Below are 15383 nucleotides of genomic sequence, written 5' to 3'. Positions count from 1 at the left end.
AGTAACAGCAGAATTTGTCCCATCTTGGCCATTCATTACTTGCAGCAGGGTTTTTCTATTTAAGATGAAAAGTGAAATAGTGAAAAACTGGGAAATGCCCATTCTAGCCATTTGGAACCCTGCCTTTTCCAGACTTCAGCATATCCCTTAGAAATGGTGCTGTGAATGTGTTTATGGCAGCACCTCCAAAAGGATGCCCTCTGCTACCTACTGGTTAAATAACAGAATACACAGAATCCAGAAGGCTGATTTGCAGAAGGCTTTAGGCACCACCTTTGCCCACTCAATCTCCTGTTACATACAATACTGATCAGCCTGATGGTGCAGGAAATCTCTACTCACCAGGTCTGCATGTGGGTTTAACCTAAATGGTACTTGTGTTATCTGTTTAGGAAGCATGCTGCAGTCAGTGATGGTTTGTTACCCACGATTAGTATTCTGGAGATACAATCAAGCATACTCAGCTTCTGTGTATGAAGAAAGAAAGATTCCTTCCTGTCTTTTCAGTATTTGTTGTCTTTACCATGTCCTGCCCCTGCCCATTGATTTTTTGTTCTTTCATTGCTGCTGTTGCTTCATCCATCCAGCTACAGAGTACTGCTGGTATTATGTTGTCTTGTAATTAGTATAGCAGCTTTAGGATTGCTGAGGAGGAAGTGATTTCTGCTCCTACTTGAACTATGTTACGTCCCAGGCTGATGGGTTTTTAGTTCTGATGCTCTGCATGACTTTTTTTATTTATTTTTGACATCTTAGTCTACGTATGTTTTCACTTATTAGGGATTTTGTTGCATATGGAGAGGGTCTTTGTACATGTTTCATATTTGCCATTTGTCTTCCCCACTACAGATAAATCCAGGTTTAGTCACCTAATCCAGGTAAAATCACCCAAGTGTTTACTGTGACTCTGTGTCATCAGAGGCTCTAAGTGGAGTCTGTTTAGTTCTGTTACTTTCTGGGAAGACACATCTGTTTGCACAGATGTTTGGAGCAAGGAATGACTGGCAGACAAACTTTCAAATCATCTTCCCCTATCCTTCTGCCTTTACTACATTTCCTCTGAAATGATTTTTAAATATTGAAACTGAGCCCATTTTCTTCCAAGACCACATAGCAGAACGGTGACACTATCACAAATGCTGAGGCATTTTTTGGTCAAGTATCACGTAATATATCATCTTATTAAGGCTAGTATTTACATACAGTATTTTTGCTGCTTTAAAAAACAGATTCAGTTTTACCACTAAGAATTTCAAGCTGAGAAACACGGATTTGGATCCAGAGAAAAAGAAATAGACTGAAAAAACTAACTACACTTTGGGATACAGGGACTTTCTCATCCAGGTTCAGCAGAGTGAGAGTTGAGGCTTCACTTGAAGGAGGCTTTCACAATCCTGCCCTTCACAGGCTGAGGTGGGCGCCAGTTATCAACCAAGGGGCTCTCAGGTTCGTTCTCGCCGTTCTTAGAAAGGCTCCGGAGCTTTGCCATCTGCAAGGAAGAAAAATTAAAGTGTCCATCTGCATGCACCTGGAAGCAGTGTAAATAGGCAAGAACAAGCTCTGAGACAGAGTTTTCTAACATAAATGACAAGCATAGTGGTAGAGATTTTTGGTAGAGATCACTGCAGCCTGACAGCTAGCAATGTGGATCTTAACACTCTTCATCCACAGAACAGTGCATCATCTCACCCTTCCCTGGGCTTCTTTTAGATTTTTCCTTAATCCACTCTCACAATATGGAAAAAAAGCAGGGAGCAGGGGCCTTCTGTGACTGTTCTGGAGGACTGCAGCCACACCTCTCATAAAAATATGGCTGTCTGTAACAGGGGTGCACATCTGAGTCTATGAAAGGTGGTCTAATAGACAGAACTGGTTTGCAGAAGTTCGTATTTTGTTCTGTAAGTCAGAGAAATGTATGCCAAGAGCATTGTAATTTCAATCATTAACTCAGCACTTAGCTCTTGTTCTCCGAATTAACTTAAATTCAGTGTTGCTTGGTTAATTATTTTCATTAGAATACAAAAATAAATCTCTTGTTAAAACAGACAAATCAGTAAAAAGGCTATAGCCTGACTTGTACTGCTGAAACAAAGAACTGTAAAAATGACCGAAAGTTTTAATGCAAGAACTTAAAGGTCACCAAGAAGGTCACCTTACCCAGACTGGCTCTCTATTCTTTTTCCCATGGAAATGCACAGTAGAGGTTTATGAATATAATTAGTACATTAATTTGAATAAATTAATTTTTGCAGGTTCTAGCTAGTTTGATCCTGCTCCCTGTGAGCTTTCAGGAAGTCAAGACCTGGACCAGCAATTTCTTAAACCTTGAAGCCAGCTAAATGTTAGCTTCACTTGGCACTTAATGTTGAAGAGCAGAGAATGAACTGAGGCCACTGTGATGGCTGAATTTTGTGTCTCAGGGGTACTTCTGCCTACAAAGGCATTCAGGATCCCAGGGTCACCCCTGGGAAGCTAGTTGAAGAGGTGAACTAGATGAAGCTAGTTCAGGAGGTGTCTAGGAAAAGAACCTGATTCTCAAGGTCAGTTTTATAGTGAATTTCAAGAGTCTATTCTGCAGGTGATTTCTCAGAATTTTCAGCTAAAGCTTTCTTAATAAGAAAAGGTAGCAGAGGGATTTCAAATCATCACACTGACTTACTGAGACACTGCTGAGACCTGGTCAAGGTCAAAAAGAAAAACTTGAGTTTACCTGGTCTGGGCTGACTTCTATTGGCTCCCTAAGGAGAATCCAAGTGATGCACTCCTCACAGGGGGGTGTAGTGAATGAACCATGGTAAGTCCAGTAGTCCCGAGATTTGGGGAAAAGAATTGAAGGATCAAAGTGAGGAAAAGGAGCCTCTTTTCCCTTAGAGAAAAAAATAAAAAATTCTCTGAGCTAATTCTAGGGACATGCATCTTAAAAGACATCAGTATCTATGTTATTATAAATAGAGTGATTAAATATAAAGATTCATGAAAGAGATCAATCTCCTTTTCTTCCTGTCAAGCATTTGCCCTGTAAATAATTTTGTTTCATTTTGCATCCCTTGGAACAAAAGGTAAAGGCTGTGGCACTACAGGTACAGGTACCCTTTTTATTCAACAGAACAGTGGCCAGGCATTTATCCCAGATTCCTCTCTTCTATCTGAAGAAATTTCAATCTGCATGCCTATCTCCTCCCATAATTGCACTCTAATTACATTGTCATGGTGACATTCTCAATCTTCCTGTTGGCACTATTTCACTTAGTGTGAAGTGTAAAGAGTATTGGATTCTGAATTTCTTACAGTTAAAAATGATTAACAGTAGGCAAGGGAGAACAGCAAACACCAGAAACTTTTCCTGAAATTTTTTATCTTCCATTGAATGGGATATTGAAGACAGTATCTCCACAGGACTGTAAATAGAGGTCCTTGTCCTCTCAGAGAGACAAGAACTAAGCAAAAAAGTTCAGTTCTCTACTGGTATTTAGGATGCACCTCTGTAAAGCAAAATCTATTATTCCTAATTCCTTCTCCTACCATGGAATCTTCTCTAGATGGGAACAGGGCATTACCCTGCAAGGTGCAATACTAGAAGGTGAAATTTTTTCCACACATCCGTGCACAAAATATGGGTTGAAAGAATAACACCAAGACTCCAAATACAACTTCCTGACAAAATTACTCTGTAAATTCAATATGGGTTTGTAAATAACTTCACAAACAAAATTGTGCTTCAGTAAACACAGTGCAGAGTCCAAGAAACTCCTCTGTCTGTAATGTAACATAGCAATTGAAACTACACGTGCAATAGATATACCACCCATTAATCTTTTCTGAATAATAAGCTATCTTGGTAAGCAGATGTGATGTTAAGAAAAAAAAAAAAGTGTAAGAGAGAAGATGTGGTTGCTTGAATATGCACCTATCTTTCTGTATTTTTCTTCAATTGTTGCTTTTTCCAAAACCACTACAGCTGTATGCAGGAAATCAGACTTTTTTGTTGTTGGTGGTGTTTAGAAGTCATAAAATCTCCTGTTAGACAGTCTAAAATAGAATGTAATGGAGTGGATATCACTGCCATTGCATCCTCATTGTATCACACAGTGTTTCATGTGGTGATTGATCAACTCTTTTTTAACTGTGGCAAAGCTCTTCTGTGTGTGTATGGCCAAAAAAATGACAGGGACTGTGGGAGAAAGCTCCATCTGTATCAAGATAGAGGTCACTGATGCAGCAAGGGGAGAAATGGGTAGAAAAATATTGAAAAAATAGAATTAAAATTACTCTGAGGAGTGAGGACTTCAGGCTCAGACATCCACAACAGTGGCAGTACATACACACATAAATTAAAGGCAAGAAATTCCGCTAAATTTGGAAGAAAATTATTATAAATTTGTAAAATTCAGTCCTGGTTCTCTGGTGGTATGTTCAATGTCAAATAAAAAAGGGACTTTTAGCATCATTAGAAACATAAAGCTTATGGTGAAGTAGAATTCCTGAAGTATACCTAGAGGTTACATTTATGTTAAATAACAATAGATGCAGTATCACAATCCCCTGCAAAGGACTCCCTTCTGAATTTGTATTTATGCAAGAGGTATGGACATTGGTTCTCAGATCATTAATTAAACTGGAAAATAGTTTAGAACAGGTTTACAATGCTATTTGTACTAGTATTGGAGAAAGAACACAGGATTGGTGCAGAAACTGTACTGTGTAATCCCTTTTATAAATTGAGTCTGTTCTATCTTAAAACTCACAAAGTTTTTAATCTCTCTTACATTGACTGGGAGCTTGCTCCATCATTCCTACTATTTTTGTCTCAGTTCAGGATAACTAAATTTCTGACTCCTATCATCATAGAATCACAGAATGGGTTAAGTTGGAAGGGACCTTAGAGATGATCTACTTGAGCCTCCTTGCCATGGGCAGAGATGCCTCTCATCTAGACAAAGTTGCTCAAGGCCTTATCGAACTTGGCCTTGAACACTTCCAGGGAGGAGCTTTCCACAACTTCTCTGGGCAAGCTGTTCCAGAGTCTCACCATCCTCATACTAAAGAACTTACATCCAGTCTAAACCTATTCTCCTTCAGTTTAAATCCATTTCCCCTCGTCCTATTGCTGGACACTCATATGAAAAGTCTCTCTCCATCCCTCCTGTTGTTTTGGCCACTGCTGTCCTCAAATTTAAAAAGCTTTTCACTTCTTCTTCATATTTGCACACTGGCATATTTTCATTACATCACAAAAATTGTTTTGATACCTTGGTCTTAATGTTATCAATTGCTTGAAGAATTCTCTTTATCTCTGGTTTAGGAGTTTTTCCAACCTGTAATGTAAAGCACAAGTACTTATTTTTTTTCTTCATGTTCCACAGTATTCTAAAGAATCTCAGTACATCCCACCTGTCGAGTTAGACAGCAGTACTCTCAGAGCATCCACAAAGTTATGAGTGTTAGAAGAACATCCGGAATAGCAGACTCAAGTAACTGGCTTTGTAACTAAAAATGCATTGAAAGACTCCACAAGGTATCTCCCACTGTTTGAGGAACAAGCTGTTCTCTCAGACACTGTCATCCCCCAGCCTTAGCTCCTGGCTCCTGGTTTGTAAGCAACCCACAACCACTGTGAGATTCATGAGCACTCAGCAAAGTGCTCATCATCTGAAGAGCTGCAGTTCCTGCAGACACCTCAAGCATTCCACACCACATATGCAGTGAGATCAGACTTGATGAAATTCATGTCCTGACCTCCACAAGCTATGGGTTCACTTTATTGCTTAATCCATGACATTCAGCACCTCCAAAAGCTTTGCCATGGCTCTGCATCCCTTAACAGTAAGGACAGTATGCATAAGACATGCTGTTATTGCAGTATCTTATTCCAATACAGATTAAATACAATTCTTCAGGAGATAATTCAGTCTCTATTTCAGCAATACTCAAGAATGCAGTCATGAAATATGATAAACCCAGAGCAAAACAACATCTCCTGCACTGATGATCAAAAAGGAAAAAGGGAAAGAAGGCCAGAAAAGATAGTGGTACTGCTTACTTTTATAGACCTTTAGCTGACTTCAGCATGGTTAATAGGAACATGATGTACTTTATAAGCCGAGTTTTACAAGATAAAGCTTTAACCTAAAATAGACCAAATGAAATGACAAAGCAAGAATAACTAAAGGACATAGTCTTAGGGGAGAATCCTGACAGGTGCTGACCTTCTGTCACTTTCAGTTTAAGCTAATCACATAAAAAAAGGTCAGGCTGGCTCACAGTGTAACAGAATTAAAATGACATTGGATCTGGCCTGTGCAGGGATACTGTGGCAAAATTAATTACATCCACTTGCTATTGCTTGTACAATAGCAATGCAGCTTACTAAGGATAAAACCGTAAAAGGAGAGCTATTTCCTGACACTGTGTTCAAGCTGAAATGCTCACCTGCACGTAAAATGACAGCTATGCAGCTGAAGTTTGCAGAATTTATCACTATCAGGTTGTCTGCCTATTTGTGCTTCTCAGTGTCCTAGCCCATATGCAGATTTGATACTAGTATTGCTTTCTATTTATTAACTTTATTTGAAAATCAATTGAAAAATATTGGTATAGCATGACTTTGTTATGAAGCAGTTGTATCTCAAGGTTAAAATGTTCAGTGAAGTTCCTTTTTTACCATCAATTCTTTCTTTTTGGAGCAGGTTTGTTGAACTTTCAGTTCCCATCTTATGCAGGGATCAGTAAGAGGCAAAGGATGGGAATATAAATCAATATAATCTTGCTGACAGGCAGATACAATACCTGCTAGCAGACAAAGGGCAGGAGGAAACACTCTTCCTGCACAGACTGTCCTTAAAGAGCTGGTCACCTATCAGGGACAAAGTTAGCAAGTGTCCCAGATTTGAAGCTGAGTGTCTTTTGTTCAATACTACCCATGATCTGTATCAGCGGTGTCACAAACAGTGTCAGAAGTTGGCTCTGAACAGGTTAGTGCATAGAACCTGGAGGGCTCAAGGACAGATGTGACTTCAATCTGTGAAATGCTTTGAATGTTTTCCTGTAAAATCACAGAATCACACAGAATTAAAGTATTAAGGGCTGGAAGGGACCTCAAGAAATCATGGAGACCAACCCCCCTGCTAGGGCAGGATCACCCAGTGTAGGTTACACAGGGATGCATGACACAGTGCAGGGAAAAACAACAGGAATTTTTCCCTTACCACTTGTCACAGCTGAGAAATACAGACTATTATAAAAGGAGTATTTGCCACTTACTTTCAGAAAAATGCCCACAACAGCCACGCCATCAGGTTCTCTCAAAGCTCCAGCAAAATTACCATGTTTTGGATTCCAGTGCACCATATGTAACTAAAAATCAATGATACCAGTCAGAACAGCAAGAAATTGCTAACAGTGCAATATTAGAAAGCTTTTGCATTAAAATGAGAAAAGTTTCCACTGCACAGAAAATAAATGATTGGATGTGAAGAAGAAAACTAGTACTGGAAAGGAAACCTATTTCCTATTCCTGTTCCCATGCTTCCATGTACTCACACTTTCTACAAGCATCAATTTGCATTTAATTGAAGCATAAAAGAAGAAAACTTGAGTTTACCATACCATACCTTTAAAAATTAATCAGGTAATTCAACTATGAACAGTTCAAACCAAGCACGATATGTGAACATGCACTGCATAAAACATTCTTGACCTGCACTTCACCTCTGGTAGAGTTTTAGATCTTTATATGAAGCAGATAACTCAGGGATTTGCACTGTGTTGTATGCAGCTCATATTTTATTGTTCTGTTACCTTTTATTACTCTCAGCACATGGTATGGGAAAGGAGTGGATATAGTGGATATAATTACTTTCTCATTTCTACTGTATTTTCAGGAAATATTTCAAGGTTTTACACCTCCTTCCAGAAAATATCTGGCTCCTGTATATAGCTAGAAATAAATATTGCAACCAGAAGTGTGGGATCTCAAAAAAGTAGTGTTTGGAACACAGTGCCACATAAAACCATAGAAGTATGGTGCATATTTCGAAAGCAAATTTTAAACTTTTTTCTTCTAATGCACAGTAATAATTTTTTAAAATAACAATAAAATACTTTGTTGTGAATATGAATTAAGGTATTGTTATCTGTTTCTTTTGTCCTGAGGATAAAGGTATAATTCCTAAGAATAAGGGTGGAACAGCCATCCGGATGCATTCTAGCATGATTTCATACATCCCAGGCTTTCTTCCTTTGGCAAATATCTGAATACTGCAAGAAAAAGCAAAGTAAAAAAATCTGTATAATCTGTATTTGAACTAACCAAGAAATAGATTGAGGAAGCACAATTTATCTGTTTGACTGGCTAGCAAAAGAAGAACACTAACAAAGTTTGGCTGTGGCTAAGAAATGGGGAAAAAATAAACCTGAATCATCACCCACAGTCATCTCTGCAATGTTTGTGAACAGTGATCCTGCCAGGATTTCCTCCTATGATAGGCTGGCAAAGCCCCCGTAATCTCTGCACCCTGAAGGTATAGGTGAAGGCAGGGAAACACTTCTCCACACTTCTTGGGGGCACAGGCATATATTTTGTGCCTATTCTCAAAGATGGAGGATGGAGGTAACCTTTTCTAGTAATCCACCAGCATCAATAGTGAACTCATATTTATTGTTTGAGGAATTTTTCAGAGCCTAAAGCAGCCATTAATTTTAGCAAATTTGAGCAATAGTGCCATAGTTTACATTAAAAAAAAAAACAACCCACAACCCCAAACATCTGTTTTCCATAGTTCCTGAAAAGAAACAGATATTTTACAGGTCAGAGGTTCAGAAACTCAATGGTACTCTGTACCACTCTGAATCAGTTTTAAGGTGGATCTAATTTAGAATGTCAGGTTATTAAACATGCTTTTAGTGAGTTTTTCTGTTTGTTAGTAATGCTCTCTGAAACTGTGTAATTCAAGCTATACCAGAAACAGATAAAAGCTGAAATACATCAGCAGAGAACAGATGTTTCTATTTGGAAATAAGAGATCGCTTTGCCTTAAATATTTTTAAAATATTCTAAAATACTAGCAAAAACTCTTGCTTGAAGTAGTGAATTCCATGTTAATATATAATTGGAAGGATATATTTTTTGGCAGATGCAACTTATCCCACTGCATACTGATGAATATTCACAAGTTTCACAGACAGATTTAAAGAAAATAATCCATAGCTAAATACTTGCACAAGGGAGAATGGTTAATCTCTTCAGATCCACAGTCAAATTCCAGTTAGTATTGAATATTACCATTAAAAATAAGTCCTACCTCTGCTGCATATTTCACCCCATCTATAACATGCTCAGAGCCATGGTCATCGGAGGAACCCCAATGCAAGTGAAGCTGACGCAGCCTGTAGACATCTAGAAGTGGCCCTCCTCTCAGCACTGCAATTGATAATCTGCATCAGCATCAGCCTACAAAATGCTGAAATGTACATGTACTGAACAGGACCCATACTTTATGAGTGGAGTAACTCTTGTAAACTCAGCTGATTGCAGTGGAGGTCACTGCAACACTCACCAGTTTACAAGGTTGGGGCTGAATTCTGTTACCACTCAAGAAGAGTCTTGTTTGATGTGAAAGCTGTGGAAGTCACTGAGAGGCAAGAACAGAATGAAATCCCAGGAGCTCAACAAGCTCCTTTTCTCTTGGCAAGTGGAGACACTATAGTTCCTGATGTGGAGAGAGAAGGAAGGTATTCACAGCTGGTGCTTGTCAAAGAAATGCTCTGTTGTGAAGTAGCTGGCGATAGGACTGTGAAAGCAACCCAAAGGTACTTTGAACTAGACCTCTAGTCCATGCCTGGCCTACCTTTTACAGTTCAGACAGATAGAGAATGGTTACAGCATAGTTTGCTGCTTATAAAACAAGAATCTATTTCTTGAAAGTGAGGGAAGGTTAAATGACACAGAAAGGTGTTCTTGAGAAAGCAAAGCTATAATCCATATTTAACATTGTCACCAACAAAGCAAATTAAGAAGCTGTTATTTCTGATGCTCTTAGCCAATGTTGGCCAGGCATCAGTCTGACAGTTTATATCAACTATTTCTTTCAAAACATCATACTTGCTCTTTCAGTTTGGGAATTCTTTTGAGCAGACCCTGCTTAGAGGATAAGCTCTCAAATACATGCTGCATTCATTACCTAAGGCAGGAATGAGACATGTTTCCTTACACAGAAAGCTGATAATGCAGTTCACAACATCAGTGCCAGAAGACCTTGTTTAAATAGCATTCAAGTTTGAACTTCTACCAATAGCTCTGAAGTTCAAAGTTAACACTGAAATAATACTTCAATCCGCTTGTGCCCAATGGTTTCAAATTAATTCTTGACATCATATATGTTTGCATACCTACAGAGAGTAAAATGCTTAACTTTGCAGTTTCTCTTTTCAGTTGGTAGATGTCACAGACATTGCGAGGGCAGAAACAAAGCACTTTGCTGAGATTTATGCATGCAGTTCCTCTTAAATAACATAAATACATACATAAACATACATACATAACATAAACATACATACATAACATAAATAACTTACATACATAAATAACCATAACTAACTCAATACAGTATGGAGTAAGCCTTCTGTAGAAGTCTTTAATGGAAAATACATCACATAGTAAGTTGTTATTATTGTTGTTATTATTATATTTTATTGTTTCACATTTGAATGTAGCAAAATAAGACATGGACTCTAAAGCCCAACACCTCACAGGTAATTTGCTTCCCATTTCACAATCAAATCAACAGGAGGTAGGAACTTTCAGGAGCTGCATATAAGTGATCCACCTACATTTATGAGCTGAATGTGTACCCAAGTTGGGAACTTATTCAGCAGTTGTTTCTTAGAGTTGGCCATTACCAGAGCTCAAATATATGCTGTTTTCAAAGCTTTTTCAGGGGGCTAAAAGGGGGCTCGTGAGACTTCCCATACAAACAGAAGCATTCAGTATCACTGTTGGTGGAAACACAGTTTTGTGTTTATGAAGTGCCTCCGGGCACACACTAACCCCCCTGGATGACACTGTACAGAAAACCTGAGGATGGTGTCTGTGTGGAAAGAGAAGTCCACCTTTGACTTAACAATCTTAAAGGTCCTTTCCAACCAAAAGGATTCTGTGATTGATTCAGAGATGCCCTTGCAGCTACAACCTCCCTGTCCCAGCTGCAGAGGACCAAAACATGGCCAGATCCACCAGGGTAAGTTCTGGCAGCACCTTCTCTACATACCTAAATGACTTTTCTCTGCCAGCTTGCGTACACCAGATGCCACAAGATGCATTTTGATTCACGGTGCTTTGCAAGCCTCAATTCCCAACAAACCTCAAAAGCCAGACCAAAAACCGACCTGATCGATCAAAAGAGTCGTCGAAGACCACCCGGCAGGTGCGCCCGTTGTTCAGGATGGTTTTTGCAGCATCGGGATCATAACTGGCGTGCCAAGAGCTGAGGGAAGAGTCGTGCTGCACCTCTTTGCTGTTGATCTCAATAGGCGACTGATTGTCTCCCTTGGCCAGGGGGTAGTTTTCATGCCAGTGCTCGGGTCCTGAGGGGACAGGCAAGAAAATGTCGCCCTGGCTCGGTTCCTTTCGTCCCGGCAGCCCAGAGCCCCCCCACTCACCGTTGTCGCTGTCGTAGCCCCAGACGGCCCGGGCCATGCTGCCTCGACCCCTCCCCAACCCTCCTCGGTAGCCTCCTCCACCCTCCCTCCTTCCCCCGGGGGGCTTTTTATAGACCGCCGCGGCTCCGCATCCTCCCCTGAGGGGCGGGGAGGGGAAGGGCGGCGGGGGAGACCTCGGGGCGACTAGGGGGTGAGGAGCCATGAGGAGCCGAGGGGGCGGGTTGAGGCTGTTTTCTCCCCCGACCCCGGGAAGAAGCAGGGGGATACCCGCGGGACTCAGCCGCATCTTTCGTCCCGCTCGACACTTCCTCGCCTCAGCCCGCCCTGCTCCCGGAGTGGCAGTGGGAGAGCTGCCTCGGCCTGAGGACCCTCCGGGAGCGGGGCTGAACCTGCGACGGGAATGGCGGGAGCGGCATGCGGAGCCCGGCTCGGGTGGAGGAGCGGCTGTGTGGAGAGTTCATTTGCCTCACACGCGTGGGGAGCAGGACAGAGGGCAAGGAACGAGCCCGGCCTGGCCCAGCCGGCATCGTTATCCTGTCTGCGGGGAGCATCAGGAGTGTGAAGGATGCCCGGGGGGGTTTCGGGCAAGCTCCCAGGGCAGGCCGGCTGCAGAGCTCCGCATTCACTGCCCTTTCGAATAGTCCCGTTATACAGCTCCGAAAGAAACTGTGTCTGTTTGAAAGGACATCTCATAGCCTGCTAAACCGCTGCAGTTATGTAAAAGTAACCTCTGCCAGCTCCAAATGGGGCTGTTCCAGGCTATTCCGTCACATTCGGGTTTGATGTCCAGCTGATCCTCCTTCACGCAGGGAGCTTTAAACCAAATGCATTTTTCATGTTAGGCAACTTAGCAGTCGATATTTGGGCCAGCAAAACAGCTGCTTTTCAGATGATGGAGAATTAGTGATAGGTATGGTTGTGTCAGTTGCCTTTGTGTCTACATCTGTGTTGAATAGTCAAAGCTTTTCTTTCAATTCCAGCTCTGCTGCAGTCTCCCTTGGCTTTGTCATCCCATGTTGTCAGTGCTGCAACTCTATCTACCTCAAGCTAAATATATCATCAACCTACGTACCTTGAGTTAAATAATACCCCAAGCTAAATGTTTGGGATTCAGCCAAAAAGCATCTCAAACCATGGAGATTTCCAGCATAGTTGCAGCAAACTTGCTTAAATGCTCCTTGTACCAGTCAGCACTGGAAAGTAGCATGGAAATTAATCTGTGGCTTTGAGAGACTGTAAACCCTTTGTATAGGTGAGGTACTGGGAGAAGGTTGAGAAGCTACAATATACAGATCCTAAGATTAGTTTGATTGTATTTGATGTCTCAAAACCAGATGCAAGATAAAGGTTCCCTTTCTTGCTTACCCATATTCCTGGCTAATAAATGACTAACTGAATTTTGTTTAGGGTAACTAGAATGATTTATTTAAACTTGCTTGGTAACTCTTCTTCCTCTGACTTTGGTCATAAATAAACTTCCTGCCTTTGAGAAAAAGGTAGGACAAGATCTCTCACTTAGCAATATACATCTGAGAATATTTGTGTAGACATTTAAGATATGAGAATGTGTTCATTATCAAAATGTTCCTCAAAAAACATAGTTCCTCATATCTTCTGCAGGCAAAATTCGACTAAGAAAATACTGGGGGGTGATTTAGGTACAATGTTGTGGAAAATTACATCTTTTTACTTCCAAAAGAAACTAAAGAAAACCTTTTTTTTTTTTACTCCTTCATCAATCAAATCAATAACATCGCATTTTTTGCAGGGGTGAGCATGTTAAATTTACACGTGTTACAATTTTATTTCATAAAGCTTAGACATTAATCCTTTTGAAGTAGTTTCCACCTAATCATCCTAGTGAGAAGCATTCGTGAGCTCATGAAATTCTAAATGGAGCAGTTCATTTTCTGTCTGTATAAACAAACAGCTTTAAAGAACTTGTTTATTGATGGCTCAGAGAGACTTCTAATCAACTTCATGTATAGAAAGAATGTTCATAGGAGCCGTATATGGAGGTAAGGGACATGATTTGTATTACACAGAAAAAGGTGCAAGTTAGTTCTTTCCCTAGTATTTCAATTCATTGCTCTGCATGAGCACTTACACAATCTTCTCTTCATGCCTACAGGGAAAGTGTTTGTGTTTCAGCTTTCCAGAGGGCTGTTCCTGTTGCACCCAGAGGAGCATCTCTCTGCCAGTTTCTGCAAAGTGATGCTTCTAGGCACTGACTTACATGTAAGTGACAAATGATAGGATCAGCAGTGTAGGTACTTGGATTCAGCCCCAGGCACTGAGCCATGTCACAGTGTCACACTGAATTTGTGGTGGTGGCCTTCTTTTCCTGCTGCTTTCATCATCAAAGGTAGAGCAAAAGGGATATGTAGTAACTTTATCTTCATTAAGAGACGATCACAATAAAAATATTTTTGCATCCCTTGGGGCCTACCTTTGCCTTTATCCTTCTGATTTTGGCTCAGAAATTCATCATCATCTAGCTTGCACAACATTTCTTTCTCTAGGAAGTAAATACTTCTGTTATGAAAAAGCTATTTCAACTGTGAAAAGGCCTCATTTTTAAACACGTAAGAGTGGTGTTACCTACTGCATTCACAATTGCATTGCAGTGATTTTTTTTCTATTTTCTGAACTTACAACATGTTTAGAAAGCCAATAGCCTTCTGAAATAGCAAAGGTGAGAGGGCAACTAAATCCCTGTACCTTTCACGAAAAACTTCTGCTAACCCAGCTGTAGTACCTTCACCCACAGTACCACAGTGTCTCACTAATGAAAGCATCTTTGCAATACCTTCTGAAAAGGAATTATATTATTCCCATTGTGCAGTTGGAGAACTGAGGTACAATATTTTTAAGGATGCCATTCATAAAAGTTGTCCTACATCTCTTACATACTTTTAAAAATCGTGGCTGTTTAGCCAGGTGAGTAGGTGAGAAGACAGCAGGCAAAATGGCAGGAATTGAAAGACTATCTTCCTTACTCTATGCTTTAATTTGGTCACACTAACTCAGGAACATATCTGCATGCAGTAATACTCAGTAGCACTGTAAGCTGTAGCAAGTTGACATCTGTTTCATCAGGGTGATAAGGTTTGAGAAATCCAGGAAGGAAACTGGGGAACTGAATCAAATGGAACAAATAAATAGCAGATTGCATCAGTGTCATTAATGTCTGGGGCTAACAAATATTATTAAACTCATCATCTGTGACTTTAGCTGCAGAGAGAAAGCTATGCATCTACTCATAGTGTTCTGATTTTGTCCTTAAAGGTAAAAGTGATCTGAGCATTAAGTGGATATTGCCAGGTGAGGTGCAGGATGAATAAATACTAACTCTGGCTTCTCTCAGACTGCCCTTTTTGAGACCATCCTTTTTAGAATAAACCAATAATACAGCACATGCAATGTTGGGACTTATGCAAAAAGCAAGTGGTATAGCATGGAAAGTGATATAGCTGATGTTTCAGCTTTGAAAGATGTTTGCCAGACAGCTTCCTATCACTACTATATATGTAAAAATGTAATACTAAATAGTATAATCCAATCCCAGTGGATATAAACCAGCAATCTTCATGTTAAATGGCCTTTCTTTTAAGGTAATAAACCCACTCATGTAAAGCAGACAAGTGCATGCATCACATGTTTGTAACTGAAGAGAAATGTAGTGGGTTGAAATGAGACCAAAAGGGCCTGTGCAATAGTTGCACACA

General features: G+C 40.3%; 1 protein-coding gene across 1 annotated transcript; it reads right to left on the bottom strand.

Moving 5' to 3' along the window:
• Nucleotides 1–1369: 1369 nt before the first annotated feature.
• On the bottom strand, nt 1370–11692 carry LOC103539866 (carbonic anhydrase 3). The gene is made up of 7 exons (XM_030445528.1): nt 11656–11692; nt 11383–11580; nt 9300–9418; nt 7261–7353; nt 5250–5315; nt 2711–2866; nt 1370–1489 (listed from the first exon to the last, which is right to left on the bottom strand). Exons 1-7 carry the CDS (start codon nt 11690–11692, stop codon nt 1370–1372), a joined length of 789 nt encoding a protein of 262 aa, XP_030301388.1.
• Between the last annotated feature and the right edge of the window lie 3691 nt (nt 11693–15383).

This window comes from Calypte anna, chromosome 2 (genome assembly GCF_003957555.1).
Source record: "Calypte anna isolate BGI_N300 chromosome 2, bCalAnn1_v1.p, whole genome shotgun sequence".
In the NCBI taxonomy this organism is placed as follows: domain Eukaryota; kingdom Metazoa; phylum Chordata; class Aves; order Apodiformes; family Trochilidae; genus Calypte; species Calypte anna.
Note: the sequence above shows the minus strand (reverse complement) of the source record. Positions and strands in the feature narration are given on the sequence as shown.